Source organism: Aquarana catesbeiana, linkage group LG13 (genome assembly GCF_042186555.1).
Source record: "Aquarana catesbeiana isolate 2022-GZ linkage group LG13, ASM4218655v1, whole genome shotgun sequence".
NCBI classification, from domain to species: domain Eukaryota; kingdom Metazoa; phylum Chordata; class Amphibia; order Anura; family Ranidae; genus Aquarana; species Aquarana catesbeiana.
The window spans coordinates 39,541,635-39,558,813 of record NC_133336.1 but is presented as its reverse complement, the minus strand read 5'-3'; the positions used below and the strand labels follow the sequence as shown (position 1 = coordinate 39,558,813).

Sequence of the window (17,179 nt, the reverse complement as noted above, 5' to 3'; positions counted from 1 at the left end):
CCGGAAACCATCAGGCGTCGGCAGCGATTTTACATAGAGATAAGTGATGGCTAGATGGCCATCGCTCATCTCTATGCCCTTGGAGGACCGGAGCGATGTCAATGTCACTTCTGGTTCTCGGGCCATATCAACATGATTTATTATTTTTTCCTTAAAGGAAAAGGTTACATTTTTTTTTTCACTTTTTTGCTTTTAAAAGCGATTGTAAAGGTATGTGTATTTTTTTTAAATGACAAACATGTCTATACTTACCGGTGTAAGAATTGCATAAAGAGATCGCAAATCTCCTCTTTTCGGGTCCCCCGCCTGTGCTCCTAGCCCCTCCGTCCAAGCCACTCTTGAGACAGACAGCGGGACTTGGCCCCGCCCCCCACTTCCTCATCACTGGCTTTGACTGGCAGCACTGTATTGGCAGCACTTTGATTGGCAGCACCAATGACTCCTGGTGCTCCAGCAAAGCCAGCGAGACCTAGAAGTGAGGGGGAGAGAAGAGCTGCAGACATGCACGGAGTTGGATCGAATGAGGGCTCAGGTAAGTAAAGGGGGGTGAGAGGGGATGCAGACACCTAAACATTTTTTACCTTCATGTAAGGAATGCATTAAGGTAAAAAATGTTTAGGCTTTACAACCACTTTAAGGGTAGAGGGGAGCCTAAAAGACCTCAGATCTCTTCATAAAGAGGACCTGTCAAGAGATGTTTACATTCCTTGTGATAGCAATAAAAGTGATCACCTTTTTTTTTTTGTGTTTGTTTAAAAAAGATAGTGTAAAAATGAAAAAAATACAATAAAATAAATGTAAAAAAAAAAGTGAACGCATATGTAGGTCACACCCACATATGTAAACAGTGTTTGCACCACGCATGTGGGGTATCGCCGCAAATGTCTGAGCGAGAGCATTAATTCGAACACTAGACCTCCTCTGTAGCATTTTTTCTTACTTTGTACATGAGGTCTAATCATCTGTTACTATAGAAGAGCAATGCTTGCAGTGGAGTGTGAAAACCCTGCCAAGTGTTTTAATTGCTTGAGGGGAAAAAAAATCTGAATAAAAGACAACTTACCATAATCCGCATTCACTGTCATAGACCCAGATTTCGTCATTTGGCAAGTAAACTTCATTTTCTTCAATTGTCTGTAAGAGATTTGTTAAAATAACTTGAATGTGGAGATCATTCAAAAGTAATTTAAGTTACAAGCAGGGAACTACTGGGGGGGGGGGGGGGGGCAGGGTGAAATGCGTCAGAGTCCCAATACTTTTGGTAATATAGTGTATATTTTTTTTTTAAGTCAGCAGCTACAAATACTACAGATGCTGACTTTTAAAATATGAACACTTATCTGTCCAGGGCGCCATCTTCGGTAAGGGAATCAGGAAGTGAAGCCTGGTTCCCTACTGCACATGCACGAGATGCGCTGCGTGATTCCATTGGTCCCTGCTGTCTTTTGGGACCTGTGTGTCTCCCAGAAGACAGCGGGGGGGGGGGGCGCCGCATATGGGATAGATAGCCGCGGATACTGCGGCTACCTATGCCTGGAAGTGGGAGCAAATACCTGGATTATACAGGTATCTGCTCTCCCCTCCCCCCTGAAAGGTGCCAAATGCGACACCGGAGGGGGGGAAGATTACGAAAAGCGGAAGTTCCATTTTTGGATGGAACGCCGCTTTAAGTGGTTAGTTCACCTTTATTGAAAACTCTCTATGCAAGTGGGGGGAGCCTGTAGATAAAAACACACAGTGCAGCTTTGATTAAGGCTTTGTTTCCACTAGTGTGACTTGTCATGAGACTTTAGACACATAAAATCGCATGACAAGTCACAGCCATTGATTTCAATGACACCCGATCCAATCTATGCGACTTTGAAAATCAACAACATTTAAAAGGTGCCTGTACTACTGTGATGCAACTTTTGATGCGACTTTGATCCAGAGAGTGTAACGCTGCATCAAAGCTGCACCCTAAATCGCATGACTTTGGGGTCGCAATAGTGGGAACGTAGACTAAAGTTGGATAATGCTCTTGCTATAAGTGTAGGCCAGAATGGTCAAACATTCCCATAGACACACTCCTAAACCTTGTGGACAGCCTTCCCAGAAGAGTTATAGCTGTAAAGGGTGAGCCAACTCAATATTGAACCCTACAGACTCATTAAAGTTCATGTGTGTGTAAAGGCAGGCATCCCAATACTTTTGGTAATATGGTGTATGTACACTCATGTGAAGGCTGTATATACCTGCAAAGGTGTTCCATGCATCCCTGTGCAGGCAGTCCTATTAAGGTCGACTAAGACACATCAGATGCAAAGATTTCCCAGTCTGATATCAATGCGGGTGCATGACCCAGAACACACACTGTCTGGGGCTGTGCTCCCAACTGACCTTGATAGGACTGCTTGCACTCAGTGGCGTTGCTAGGGGGGTGCGGTCCACACTGCGATGCCACCCGCTACAGAGGTGCCACCATCCTGAGGGTGAGGAAAGCTCTGGCTGACCTTGGAAGTTTTTTTTCTTTCAGCTGGAAACCCACCTCCAGCACCGCGACCGCGGTTCTCCTCCTCTGTCTCTCACTACGGCGCTGCTGCCTGTCTCGATCCATTCTCCACCCGGCGCGGTTGCACGCTGTCCTCTCCTCTCTAGCTGCCACCCGGGTGTTCCATATATCTGAGCCGCCAGAGCTAGTGCAGTAACAGGTGGGGGGGGGAGGAGGGGGTGTCGGCTTGCGATGAGGGGGGATGTCCTCCGCAGTGTTGTGACAGGTGGGGGGCTGTACTACTGATAAAGGGGGTAGTTTTGTCCATGGGTCTGTACTAATGGAGAGGGGTGCTTTGTCCTTGGGGGAGGGGTCTGTACTAATGGAGGAGGGGTGCTTTGTCCTGGAGGGAGGGGTCTGTACTAATGGAGGGGGGTGCTTTGTCCTGGGGGGAGGGGTCTGTACTAATGGAGAGGGGTGCTTTGTCCTGGGGGGGAGGGGTCTGTACTAATGGAGGGGGGTGCTTTGTCCTGGGGGGAGGGTTCTGTACTAATGGAGGGGGGTGCTTTGTCCTGGGGGGAGGGGTCTGTACTAATGGAGGGGGGTGCTTTGTCCTGGGAGGAGGGGTCTGTACTAATGGAGGGGGGTGCTTTGTTCTGGGGGAGGGGGTCTGTACTAATGGAGGGGGGTTCTTTGTCTTGGGGGGAGGGGTCTGTACTAATGGAGGGGGGTGCTTTGTCCTGGGGGAGGGGTCTGTACTAATGGAGGGGGGGTGCTTTGTCTTGGGGGAGGGGTCTGTACTAATGGAGGGGGGTGCTTTGTTTTGGGAGGGGTCTGTACTAATGGAGGAGGAGGGTGGTTTGTCCTGGGAGGAGGGGTCTGTACTAATGGAGGGGGGTGCTTTGTCCTGGGGGAGGGAGGCTGTACTAATGGAGGGGGGGTTCTTTGTCTTGGGGGGAGGGGTCTGTACTAATGGAGGGGGGTGCTTTGTCCTGGGGGAGGGGGTCTGTACTAATGGAGGGGGGGTGCTTTGTCCTGGGGGAGGGGTCTGTACTAATGGAGGGGGGGTGCTTTGTCCTGGGGGAGGGGGTCTGTACTAATGGAGGGGGGGTGCTTTGTCTTGGGTGGAGGGGTCTGTACTAATGGAGGGGGGGTGCTTTGTTTTGGGGGGAGGGGTCTGTACTAATGGAGGGGGGTGCTTTGTCTTGGGGGGAGGGGTCTGTACTAATGGAGGGGGGTGCTTTGTCCTGGGGGAGGGGGTCTGTACTAATGGAGGGGAGGTGCTTTGTCCTGGGAGGAGGGGTCTGCACTAATGGAGGGGGGTGCTTTGTCCTAGAAGGAGGGGTCTGCACTAATGGAGGGGGGTGCTTTGTCCTAGAAGGAGGGGTCTGCACTAATGGAGGGGGGTGCTTTGTCCTGGGAGGAGGGGTCTGCACTAATGGAGGGGGGTGCTTTGTCCTGGGGGGAGGGGTCTGTACTAATGGAGGGGGGGTGCTTTGTCCTGGGGGGAGGGATCTGTACTAATGGAGGAGGAGGGTGGTTTGTACGGAGGGGGGTCTGTACTGATGTAGGGGTTTATACTTAGTGGGGGGTCTATACTGAGGGAGGGGGAACTGTACTAAGTGGGGTGGGGGCTATACTGAAGGGGGACTATACTTTGTGGAGGTAGGACCATACTTGGAAGGGGGTCTGTACTGAGGGGCGACTATAATTGGTGGAGGGGGAGGAACACCATGTTTTACCGCAGCGGGTGACACCAACCGTAGTGACGCCACTGCTTGCACGTAACTCCTGTGTGGGTAAACGCGGCCCTCGCAGTACGCTGTAATAAGTCGCTGTGATCAAACCCTGACAGACACAATGTCAGGATCACAAGCATATGAGCCCCTTTTATACACTCACCGGCCACTTTATTAGGTACACCTGTTCAATTGCTTGGTAACACAAATTGCTAATCAGCCAATCACATGGCAGTAACTCAATGCATTTAGGCATCTATACGTAGTGAAGACAACTTGCTAAAGTTCAACTGAGCATTAGAATGGGGAAGAAAGGGGATTTAAGTGACTTTGAACATGGAATGGTTGTTGGTGCCAGACAGGCTGGTCTGAGAATTTAAAAAACTGCGAATCTACTGGGATTTTTACGCACAACCATCTCTCGGGTTTACAGAGAATGGTCCGAAAAAGAGAAAATATCCAGTGAGCGGAAGTTGTGTGGAAGAAAATGCCTTATTGATGTCAGAGGTCAGAGGAGAATGGGCAGACTGGTTTGAGATGATAGAAAGGCAACAGTAACTCAAACAACCACTCGTTACAACCAAGGTATGCAGAATACCATCTTTGAATGCACAACACATCGAACCTTGAAGCAGATGGGCTACAGCACCAGAAGACCACACCGGGGGCCACTCCTGTCAGCTAAGAACACATTGCCTGGTCTGATGGGTCTCGATTTCAGATGGTGGGGTCAGAATTTGGCGTAAACAACATGAAAGCATGGATCCATCCTGCTTTGTATCACCGATTCAGGCTGGTGGTGGTGATGTAATGATGTAGGGGATATTTTCTTGGCACACTTTGGGCTCTTTAGTACTAATTGAGCATCATTTTAACCCCACGGCCTACCTGAGTATTGTTGTTGACCATGTCCATCTCTTTATGACTACAGTGTCCCCATCTTCTGATGGCTCCTTCCAGCAGGATAATTCACCATGTCACAAAGCTCCAATCATCTCACCACTGGACAATGAGGTCACTGTACTCCAATGGCCTCCACACTCACCAGATCTCATCCAATAGAGAACCTTTGGGATGTGGTGGAATGGAGGATTTGCATCATGGATGTGCAGCCGACAAATCTGCAGCAACTGCGTGATGTTATCATGTCACTATGGACCAAAATCTCTGAGAAATGATTCCAACACCTTGTTGAATCTATGCCACAAAGAATAAGGCTCCATTTACACCAAATGCGTTTTTTTCATGCTTTTTGCAGAAACACAGGCCATTTTTTTTCAACATGGGTTCTTATGGAACACGTTCACATCAATGCATTTTTGGAAAGGGTTAGGGACTTTTTTCCAGCAGCATTTTGCATGTAATAGACTTCAATGAACCCGCATTCAAAACGCAAGTACTTTTTTTGCTTTACATTCACTATATATATATAGCCGGTTGCTAAGAAGCGGGCCGGGAAGCCGGCCGCCGCGTCCTTAACAACTGATGAGTCCCCGCCGACAGCTGAATGTAAAAGAAAAGATTTTCCAGCTTAAAAAAATTTAAGAAAATAACAGCGTGGGGTCCCTCCCCAAAAAAAGAAAATATAGCTGGGGTCTGCAGTCAGGGGGCTCATCACAAACTGGAAGCCCCCTTGAACAAGGGGTCCAGATCCCGGCCGCCCCCCCTCCCCATGTGAATGAGTATCGGATACATTGTCCCCCTACCAATTTAACCCAAAAAAAAGTAGTGTAGTGTGACAAGAGAGTTTTTGACAAGTCCTTTGTTAAAAATATCTTCTTCCTCCACTCTTCTTCTTCCTCCGCCACCACTGCTGCCGCTGGCCTGCTGAAAATAAAAAAAGTGATCACCCACTGACTGGCTCCTGCCTTTCTTTTCACTCCGATGTCTGACATTTCTTATATAACTATGAGGCGTGGCCATTGGGTGATGTCATCTGGGGCCCCGTCCCTTCTGATGTCATGGAGCCACCATGTCCCGGGCGGTGACGTCACAAGGGGTGGAGTCTTCGGCTAACGTCACCTTATGGCCACACCCCATAGTTATATAAGAGATGTCAGACGTCGAAGCAGACAGAAACACAGGATGATCGGAAGAAGAAGACCGAAGAAAAAAAGCGGAGGAAGAAGAAGACCGAAGAAAAAAGCGGAGGAAGAAGACCGGAGGAAGAAGAAGAAGACCGGAGGAAGAAGAGGAAGACCGGAGGAAGAAGAAGACAACTGGAGGAAGAAAAAGACCGGAAGAAGAAGACCGGAGGAAAAAGGAAGACCGGAGGAAGAAGAAGAAGGCCGGAGGAAGAAGGAAATCCAGAGGAAAAAGGAAGACCAGAGGAAAAAGGAAGACCAGAGGAAGAAGAAGAAGACCGGAGGAAAAAGGAAGACCAGAGGAAGAAGAAGACGACCAGAGGAAAAAGAAGACCAGAGGAAGAAGGAAGACCAGAGAAAGAAGAAGAAGACCGGAGGAAGTAGAATAAGACCAGAGGAAGAAGTAGAATAAGACCAGAGGAAGAAGAAGAAGAAGACCAGAGGAAGAAGAAGAAGAAGACCAGAGGAAGAAGAAGAAGAAGACCAGAGGAAGAAGAAGAAGACCAGAGGAAGAAGAAGAAGACCAGAGGAAGAAGAAGAAGACCAGAGGAAGAAGAAGAAGACCGGAGAAAGAAGAAGAGGGCCGGAGGAAATAGGAAGACCAGAGGAAAAAAGAAGACCAGAGGAAGAAGAAGACCGGAGGAAGAAAAAGACCGGAGGAAGAAGAAGAAGACAGGAGGAAGAAGAAGAAGACAGGAGGAAGAAGAAGAAGACCGGAGGAAAAAGGAAGACCGGAGGAAAAAGGAAGACCAGAGGAAGAAGAAGAAGGCCGGAGGAAGAAGGAAATTCAGAGGAAAAAAGGAAGACCAGAGATAGAAGAAGAAGACCAGAGGAAAAAAAAGACCGGAGGAAGAAGGAAGACCAGAATAAGAAGAAGAAGGCCGGCGGAAGAAGAAGAAGGCTGGCGGAAGAAGAAGAAGACCGGAGAAAAAAGGAAGACCAGAGGAAGAAGACGACCGGAGGAAAAAGAACACCAGAGGAAGAAGAAAACCGGAGGAAGAAGAAAACCGGAGGAAGAAGGAAGACCAGAGAAAGAAGAAGAAGACCGGAGGAAGAAGAAGAAGACCGGAGGAAGAAGAAGAAGACCGGAGGAAGAAGATGAGGACCGGAGGAAAAAAGAAGACCAGAGGAAAAAAGAAGACCAGAGGAAAAAAGAAGACCGGAGGAAGAAGAAGAAGACCAGAGGAAGAAGAAGACCGGAGGAAGAAGAAGACCGGAGGAAAAAGGAAGACCGGAGGAAGAAGAAGAAGGCCGGAGGAAGAAGGAAATCCAGAGGAAGAAGAAGACCGGAGGAAGAAGGAAGACCAGAGAAAGAAGAAGAAGATGGGAGGAAGAAGAAGACCGGAGGAAGAAGAAGAAGACCGGAGGAAGAAGATGAGGACCGGAGGAAAAAAGAAGACCAGAGGAAGAAGAAGAAGACCAGAGGAAGAAGAAGACGACCGGAGGAAGAAGAAGACCGGAGGAAAAAGGAAGACCAGAGGAAGAAGAAGAAGGCCGGAGGAAGAAGGAAATCCAGAGGAAGAAGAAGAGGACCAGAGGAAGAAGAAGACCGGAGGAAGAAGGAAGACCAGAGAAAGAAGAAGAAGAAGGGAGGAAGAAGAAGACGGGAGGAAGAAGAAGACGGGAGGAAGAAGAAGAAGGCCGGAGGAAGAAGGAAATCCAGAGGAAAAAGGAAGACCAGAGGAAGAAGAAGAAGACCAGAGGAAGAAAAAGACCGGAGGAAGAAGGAAGACCAGAATAATAAGAAGAAGAAGGCCGGCGGAAGAAGAAGGCCGGCGGAAGAAGAAGACCGGAGGATTAAGGAAGACCAGAGGAAGAAGAAAACCGGAGGAAGAAGGAAGACCAGAGAAAGAAGAAGAAGACCAGAGGAAGAAGAAGACCGGAGAAAGAAGAAGACCGGAGAAAGAAGAAGAAGACAGGAGAAAGAAGAAGAAGACAGGAGAAAGAAGAAGAAGACAGGAGAAAGAAGAAGAAGACCGGAGGAAGAAGAAGAAGACCGGAGGAAGAAGAAGACGACCGGAGGAAGAAGAAGAAGACCGGAGGAAGAAGAAGAAGACTGGAGGAAAAAGGAAGACCGGAGAAAGAAGAAGAAGACCGGAGGAAGAAGAAGAAGAACGGAGGAAGAAGAGGAAGACCGAAGGAAGAATACTTTTTAAATAAAGGACTTGTCAAAAACTGTCTCTTTGTTTTTTGTCACACTACACTAATTTTTTTTTGGTGAATGGGTAGGGGTACTATGTACCCCATACTCATTCACATAGGGGGGCTGGGATCTGAGGGCTCACTTGTTAAAGGGGGCTTCCAGATTCCGATAAGCCCCCCGCCCAGAGTTGTGGGGATGAGGCCCTTGTCCCCACCAACATGGGGACAAGGTGATATGGGGTGGGGGGACAGAGCTCCCTTGCCCCCACCCCCCTTTTCTGGCCTACCAGGTTGCGTGCTCGGATAAGGGTGTGTTATGGTTTTGGGGGGGACCCCATGACATTTTTTTTTTAAGCCAGCAAATCTTTTTTTTACATTCAGACAGCCGATGACTCATCAGTTGTTAAGGATTCGGTGGCCGGCTGCCCGGCTTGCTCCTTAGCAACCGGCTATATACAGTGAATGTACAGCCGGAAAAAAAAAACGCAATGCGCAACAAAAAAAAAAACGGAAAGAACAGCAAAAAGGAACCTGCATAGAAATAGAAACGCTCAAAAGCAACATGCATAGATGTGAATTGAGCCTAAGGGCCAGTTCACACCATAGAAACGCAGTCCGGATGCGTTCCACATGCGTATCTGCATGCGCGTTTTTGAGGCGTTCCAGTGCATTTTTGATGCAGTCCAGTGCATTTTTTTCCCACCTTTTTTTTCTTAAACTTAAATGCGGACATGTGTGTGTTCCAGTGCGTTTTTGGTGCTTTTTCTGCGTTTCAGTGCAATGCAGCATGTTCTACTTTCTTTTTTTTCTGGAACTGCAAGCACTGGTGTGTACTATGCCATTTAACACCATATAACCTACTTTCAATGCGTTTTTGATGCAGGAACCAAAAAACCTCACTGGACTGCATGTGGTGTGAAGTGTCCCTCTTACCACATATCCCCCCCACACATAGAGGCAGTGCCGGTCCATGGCGGCGCAGTGTCCGCTCCTCTCCTCGGCCACACAGTAGCTTTGCTGTGGAGAAGCCATGAGCTGTCAGATCTCCAGCTGTCACCAGCCGTCACCAATGACAACAACCAGCCGAGTACGGATCGCCGGAGGGGACACGCCCGCTCTCACTTCCTCCTCTCATACCAGAGCCCATAGTAACATTACAAACACCCTACCGGGGGACATGTTAGCGGTCTTGTGTCCCAACCTAATACAGTCCCCGAGAAGCAAAATTCTTATTACACCCGAACTGTATTATTGTGAAAGAAGAAAATAAAGTATCCAGAGCAGCAGGCGGTGTTCTGGAATGTCTGAGCCTGGGCCGGTCTCCGGAAAGATGGCGGATTAGCGGGGACAAGGTGGGCGGAGCTCTAGTGTCCGGCCGCGGAAGTTTGGCGGTCAGCTGTTTCCCCGGGATTTGGCGGGAAGGTTTGGAGATGGCAGCTGACAGAATGAAGAGTAAAGTTAACTCGGTGTTTAAAATGCACGGCTTGCTGCTGAGGGCGTGAGTATACCGGGGGGGATGGGGCTGGGGCTGGGGCTGGGGCTGGGGCTGGGGCTGGGGCTGGGGCTGGGGCTGGGGCTGGGGCTGGGGCTGGGGCTGGGGCTGGGGCTGGGGCTGTACATTGGGGGTCAGTCTATCATGACTCTTCCTCCTGGGAATGCTGATCCTTGTTATGAAGAGGTGTATCCATTCCCTGTACATCTCCTCTAAGGCAGCCCATTCATTTCAATGTGAAGTGTAGTGCAGGCGCAGTTTGTGATGTTCCAGTCTGGTACTGCAGTACAATGTGCTATGGCGGCGGCGGTGCGTGCGCCTGCGTTTGTTAGATGTATGGAGGGTGCCATTAAGAATGAACGACCCCTGGGTGCGGGAAAACACGCCATGTCACGTGTGTATCCGCACCTCACCTCAAACTTTGTTCACATAATTTGTAATAAATACATCTTCGCCATTCTGAAGCTTCCCTCCAATCACTTTGCATATTATTTTATATATACTGTGATTCTGGACTTGCCAAAATATGCTGCAGAAATCTCCTTCCACTGAATCTGGCGGCATCCATTTTAACTGGGCAGCTGGAGCTGCTGCCTGTTCACGTCCTGGATTTACACAGAGGCACACCTCCAGCTCTGCAGCTCTCATTGGCTCTCTTATGACTCACTCCCACCCCGCCCCCCTGGCAAACTCTCAGGAGAGAGAGCTGTGTATGATGTCATTAGCCTAGGCCAGTGATGCTGAACCTTGGCACCCCAAATGTTTTGGAACTACATTTCCCATGATGCTCATGCATTCTGCAGTGTAGTTGAGCATCATGGGAAATGTAGTTCCAAAACATCTGGGGTGCCAAGGTTTGTCATCACTGGCCTAGGCTAATGACCAGACAAGAAACAGGAAGTGGGCTGTATATTATTATACAGGATTTATATAGCGCCAACAGTTTGCGCAGCCCTTTACAACATGAGGACAGACAGTACAATTACACTACAAATCAATACAGGAGGAATCGGAGGGCCCTGCTCGTAAAAGGGATTTACTGGCAGAAAAAAAAATGTTTTACTATCCAAAGTTAAAACAACAACAAGGGCAGAAGACCTAACCACATGCCAACCAGCGCACGAAGATGTACGTCGGCACGTCTGGGAAAATGGGCATACTGGTACGTCCCCTTTAAATCGCGGCATTGTTGGGCGCACGCCCACTGTGTGCTCCGTGACCGCGGGTCCCGCAGACTCGATGTCTGCCATGGGGGGGGGGGGGGGCCCGTGATCGTGTCACAAAGCGGAAGAACGGGGAGGTGCCTATGTAAAGAAGGCATTTCCCTGTTCTGCCTAGTGACATGACAGAGATTACCGCTCCCTGTCACTGGGTGCAGTGATTGCTGTCATGTCAGTGGTAGCCCATCCCCCCCACAATTAGAATCACTCCCTAGGACACACTTAACCCCTTGATCGCCCCCTAGTGTTTAACCCCTTCCCTGCCAGTGTCATTTACACAGTAATCAGTGCATTTTTTTTTAGCAGTGATCGCTGTATAAATGACAATGGTCCCAAAATAGTGTCAAAAGTGTCCGATGTGTCCGCCATAATGTCGCAGTCACGATAAAAATCGCAGATCGCCGCCATTACTAATAAAAATTTAAAAAATGACAATAAAAATGCCATAAAAGTATCCCCTATTTTGTAGACGCTATAACTTTTGCGCTAACCAATCAATATACTCTTATTGCAATTTTTTTTTTTTTTTTTTTGTAAAAAAGTGTAGAAGAATACATATCGGCCTAAACTGAGGAAAAATAGTTTTTTATATATATTTTTGGGGGGGATTTTTATTTATAGCAAAAAGTAAAAAATATTGCTTTTTTTTTTTTTTCAAAATTGTCGCTCTTTTTTTGTTAGAGCAAAAAATAAAAACCGCAGAAGTGATCAAGTACCACCAAAAGAAAGCTCTATTTGTGGGAAAAAAAAGGACGTCAATTTTGTTTGGGTGTAACGTCACACGACCGCGCAATTGTCAGTTAAAACGACGCAGTGCAGAATCGCAAAAAGGGCTCTGTTCAGGAAGGGGGTAAAATCTTCTGGGGATGAAGTGGTTAATAGATGGAAAGATGAAAAAAGTGACTGAAGGTTTTTTTTTTTTTTTTTCCTAAATGGTACAATAAGAAGGCATGTCCACAATTTACATCTCATTATGATACTTAAAGCGGAGCTCCACCCAAAATGGGAAGCTCCGCTTGTTTGCACCCCATTTGGCACATTTTGGGGGGGGTTTGGAGCGGTTACCTGTCAAAACCAGGTACTCACTCCCACTTCCGGGCACAACGATGCAGCAATCTACTGTATGAAACTTGCGGACCCTCCTCCTCCTTCCCCTCCCACTGCCTTCTGGGAGTGACACAGAGGTCCCAGAAGACAGCGGGACCATTCAGAGAGCACAGCACGACTCTCGTATACGCAGTAGGAAAGCCATAGAGCAGGAGTAGGTAACCTCTGCCTTCCAGCTGTTTTGAAACTACAAGTCCCATGAGACATTGCAAGACCCCGACAATAACTGGCATGACTCCTAGAGGCATGATGGGATTTGTAGTTTCACCACAGCTGGAGGGCCGAGGTTGCCTGCCCCTGCTCTATGGCTTCACTTCCTGTTTCCCTTAGTAAAGATGTCTGCACACGGAGACGATGTACGGATCAGCTTGGGGTGCCGACATCGCGGGCTCCCAGGACAGGTAAGTGTCCTTATATTCAAAGTCAGCAGCTACAGTATTTGTAGCTTCTGACTTTTAATTTTTTTTTATATTTTCCCCCCAGGTTGGGACTCCGCTTTAACCATTTTAACATGAATAAAAAAAGAGAAAAAAAGCAAACCTACTGATTAACATACACTGAGTATATTATACCAAGAATTGTAATTTCTCGAATCGTCTTCCAGGGCAGCATCCGAGAGATAGGCTCCTCCTCCCTAAAACAGGAAACACATTAGTCCACCATTATAAATTTCACACTCTTACCTGTGTGCCTCAGTTGTTTGTGTTTCCTCCGGACCCACAGGAGCTGCAAGAACGTTTGTTATTTTATTTTCACCTGTCTCTGTGCTTGTTGCAGGAGACCCCCTGCCAGCATCCCATACAGCCCAAGGGGCTTTGGGAGGGCGAGCAGGCGCAGCACTGGGCAACATTGCTCAAAGCCTGAGATTTCGCCCCTACTGAGGGGTCTGCAATCATCCCCCCAGGCTGCAGGAGGACTCTGTCATCCCCACCCCATGCCGCTGTTTAGGCCTGTGTATGCTTCCGCAAGCACCCCCCTCTGGCTTTCCGCAGAATCTGGAGCCTGCCAGGGGGGATGGATACATGCATAGATGGGCGCCCCCCCCCCCCGCCGCCGCCGACCGCTGCCGAAAACCTCAGCAGCAGAGGGTCTAGCAGGGAGGGGCTTGCACCTTCTAAATTAGGTCCCTGGTGGCTGCGGCTGTCCCCCCAAACGAATCCGCCGCTCTCCGGGCGGCGCAGCAGCGTCCTCACCGCCACAGGCCGCTACAGGAAGTCGGGGGTGTACCAAGATGGCGCCGAGGAAGTTCCGCTTCCGGGTTGGCGGCCATTTTCCCGTAGTCTATCTACTGCGGAGATAGAGCAGGGACACCTAGGGGCGGGAAGTTTAAAAAAAAAAAAAAAAAAAAAAAAGAGAAAGAAAACAGAATACAAATAGCAAATTTGTTCAATGCTACCCTTCACTACCAGCACAGTTACTCTACAATACAGCGGCATGTGCAGGTGTGTCCACCAACCTGCACGGGGTCAGCCGGGGGCGGGGCCGGAGCTTATGCAGGAAGCAGATAAAAAGGCCTCTAAGCAGAGGATCCTGGTGGCTGATCATGTCTGACGCTTCCCCACCCTGCCCTGCAGATCCTGCAAATCAGGACAGCTCCAAGGTAAGCCAGAATATTCTTGAATTATCTCTGTCTTAACCTCTTTACTGCCTATCTACAGGCAGTTCCTTTGACCACCTAAACTCACGGGGTTTTTTTGTTCTCTATGCTCGCTTGCAGGCAAAGACCCCTGAGGAAAGGAAGGCTAAAGGCAAAACATGTGCCTCATGCAGCCACAGGCTTTCCCCAGATTGGAAAAAGCCCCTGTGTCAGAAATGCTTAGACAACATGGTGGCAAAAGAATCACAGGGATTTTTGAAAGACCTGCTCAATTCTTTTAAGAAAGAAATTCAGAGCACCATGGCACCACTACGCTCAGCTATAGAGAAATTAGAAACGCCAGCAAGTGTCGCTCAGGCCAGTATCCCATCTACCAGCGGAACACACATTCCAAGGGAGAACAAGGTACAGGCAGAACAAGAGGTGGATTCAGATGAATCTGAACAATCTGAATCAGAAGACGGTATCTGTTCAGACTCAGAGGAGGAAGATGACACGACAGACTGCAACCTGTTTCCTTCTGAGGACACAGACAGTCTTCTCAAAGCCATCACTGACACTCTAGGCATTAAAGAACAGAAAACCGCAGAACTCACTATGCATGACAGAATGTACAAAGGGCTCCAGCCCAAGAAGCCAAGAACGTTCCCGGTACACCAAACACTTAAAGACATAGTCAAAAAGGAATGGGAAGACCCAGAGAAAAAGCTTTTCATCCCCGCCACAATCAAACGCAGATACCCGTTTGCGGAAGCAGACACCAAAACCTGGGCTAAATGCCCCAAGGTGGATGCCTCTCTGGCAAAAATCACAAACAAATCGGACTTGGCTTTTGATGACGCAGGTACCCTCAGCGACCCCATGGACAAGAAAATAGAAGCTCTCCTGAAAAGGGCATGGGAAGCAGGGGCGGCAAACCTAAATCCGGCTATTGCTTCCACCTGCACAGCCCGAACCTTGCTAATCTGGCTAACCCAGCTGCAAGATCTATTGGAGAACGACACACCCAGGGAGGAACTAATTAAAACCATCCCCACACTAACTAGAGCGGCAGCTTTCTTGGCAGATGCTTCAGCAGAAACTGTCAGAATATCCTCTAGGACCACGGCACTACTAAACTCGGCCCGCAGAGCCCTGTGGTTAAAATCCTGGGGGGGGGATGCACCTTCCAAGAACCGTTTATGTGGCATACCATTCACTGGAGACCTACTGTTTGGTCCCGAACTAGAAACAGTCCTGGATAGGACTGCAGCAAAAAATAAGGGGTTCCCTCAAACCAAGAAGAGACAAGGGAAGGCGCCCTTTCGGCATTTCAAGAAATTCAATAAGCCAGGGGCAAAAAAGCACTGGGGTCAACAAAACAAGAAAGGCAAAGGTGAATTCATCCTCAAGCCTAATACCCAAAAGAACAAAAAACAATGACTGCCTTCAGGTGGGGGGCAGATTGGCGGCTTTCTCCCACCAATGGGAGGAGATAACAGAAAACAAATTCATACTGCGCACCATAGCGGATGGTTACGCAATAGAATTCTCCAACCGCCCCCCAACCAAATACTTAGCGACCATGCTACCCAAGGACAGCAATCAAGCAAAGGTGTTTCTAGAATCCCTACAGAAACTATTAGATCAGAAGGTGATTTGTCACGTTCCCCAAGAGGAGGAACAAAAGGGCTTCTACTCACACATCTTCGCAAAAAGAAAACCATCAGGCAAACTAAGGCTGATACTAAACCTCAAACCACTCAACCGAGGAATAAGATACAAGAGATTCAGAATGGAATCTATCTATTCAATCAGGAACATCCTACCGCAGGAGACATTCATGGCAACACTAGACTTACAGGATGCCTACCTACATGTCTCCATAAGGAAGGATCACCAAAAGTTTCTAAGGTTCGCAATCCAGGGGCCAGCAGCTACGCTGCACCTACAGTACACAGCTCTCCCCTTCGGAATCTCCTCAGCTCCAAGAATATTCTCAAAAATAATGGCGGAAGCGCTAAAAGGTCTAAGACAGGAGGGTATTGGAATAATACCATACTTAGACGACCTCCTGTTCTTTGCGGACTCAGCAGCAATCCTAGAAAACAACCTGCGCAAGAGTATGATCTATCTGCAAAACCTGGGATGGTTAATAAACGCAGAGAAATCGCAAATGATCCCAAGCCAGAGAGTAGTGTATCTGGGATACGTGCTGGACTCCAGACTGTCAAAAATTTTCCTAACAAAGGGAAAAGACGTAAAAATGACACAAGCAATTACGTCCCTGCTAAGGAACCATTCCACAACGATCAGGCACGGAATGTCCGTACTAGGACTGATGACGTCTTCCATTCCAGCCATCACCTGGGCACAAATTCACATGCGACCCTTACAGAACTACATTCTGTCCCAATGGGATGGCAGGCAAGCATCCCTAGAAAAATCCATTCCCGTCCCCGCCACAGTCAAACAAACACTCTACTGGTGGCTCAACCCACTTCGGGTCATCGAGGGGCGCAGATGGGCTCAAGTCAATCCAGTCAGCATCACCACCGATGCAAGCGCCCTAGGATGGGGAGCCCACATGGAAGGGCGGTTCTCGCAAGGGAAATGGACACCCAAATGGGCACAAGCCTCCTCAAACTTGAGAGAGCTGAAAGCTGTGGGGGAAGCGCTAAAAACCTTCAAGCCAGCATTACAGGGGAAGGATGTAAAGATACAATCAGACAACGCAACGACAGTCGCATACCTAAACAGACAAGGGGGCACAAAATCCCAAAAACTGATGAGACTGACACAATCTATCCTACTGTGGACAGAAGTGAACATAAGATCGATATCCGGTATTCATCTAAAAGGAACAGACAATACAGTGGCAGATTTCCTGAGCCGGAAAACAATAAAACACACGGAATGGTCGCTAAACCAAACAACCTTCACTCAAATCACCCAGAAGTGGGGAATACCCGAAGTAGACCTTATTTGCTTCCAGGGCGAACACAAAATCTCCGATATTTTTCTCCCTGGACCCTACAGATGGCAACAGCGGGGTGGATGCTTTCAACCAAAACTGGAAATGGCATCTGTGCTATGCATTCCCTCCAACTGCCATAATCCCAAAAGTAATCCAAAAAATCAAGGCAGAGAAAACAACAGTAATACTAATAGCACCACACTGGCCCCAGAGAGCATGGTTCAGTCATTTAAAAAATCTCAGCATACAACCTCAGCTGACACTGACGGACCGCCCGGATCTACTGTCACAAGGCCCAGTCAACCATCCGAACCACAAAATCTTGAAGCTCTCGGCTTGGTTACTGAGAGGGTAAAACTCCAGAACAAAGGC

At 48.4% G+C, this 17,179-nt stretch overlaps 2 protein-coding genes across 3 annotated transcripts in view; one reads left to right on the top strand and one right to left on the bottom strand.

Moving 5' to 3' along the window:
• Positions 1–9,760, bottom strand: part of KLHDC1 (kelch domain containing 1) — a 49,274-nt gene extending 39,514 nt beyond the window's left edge. For both annotated transcript variants that reach the window (XR_012237115.1, XM_073609896.1), the window contains exons 1-2: positions 9,369–9,760; positions 1,064–1,134 (exon numbers count right to left, since the gene is read on the bottom strand). Coding sequence is in view for 1 of the 2 variants with exons in the window: in XM_073609896.1 (XP_073465997.1) it covers positions 1,064–1,134; positions 9,369–9,467 (170 nt within the window). In the remaining variant the exon portion in view is untranslated. The remainder of the gene's footprint in view (positions 1–1,063; positions 1,135–9,368) is intronic.
• The window catches only part of POLE2 (DNA polymerase epsilon 2, accessory subunit), a 45,118-nt gene continuing 37,372 nt past the window's right edge, over positions 9,434–17,179 (top strand). Inside the window, 1 exon segment of the mRNA XM_073609895.1 lies at positions 9,434–9,933. Coding sequence (XP_073465996.1) covers positions 9,866–9,933 — 68 coding nt within the window. The 5' untranslated portion in view covers positions 9,434–9,865.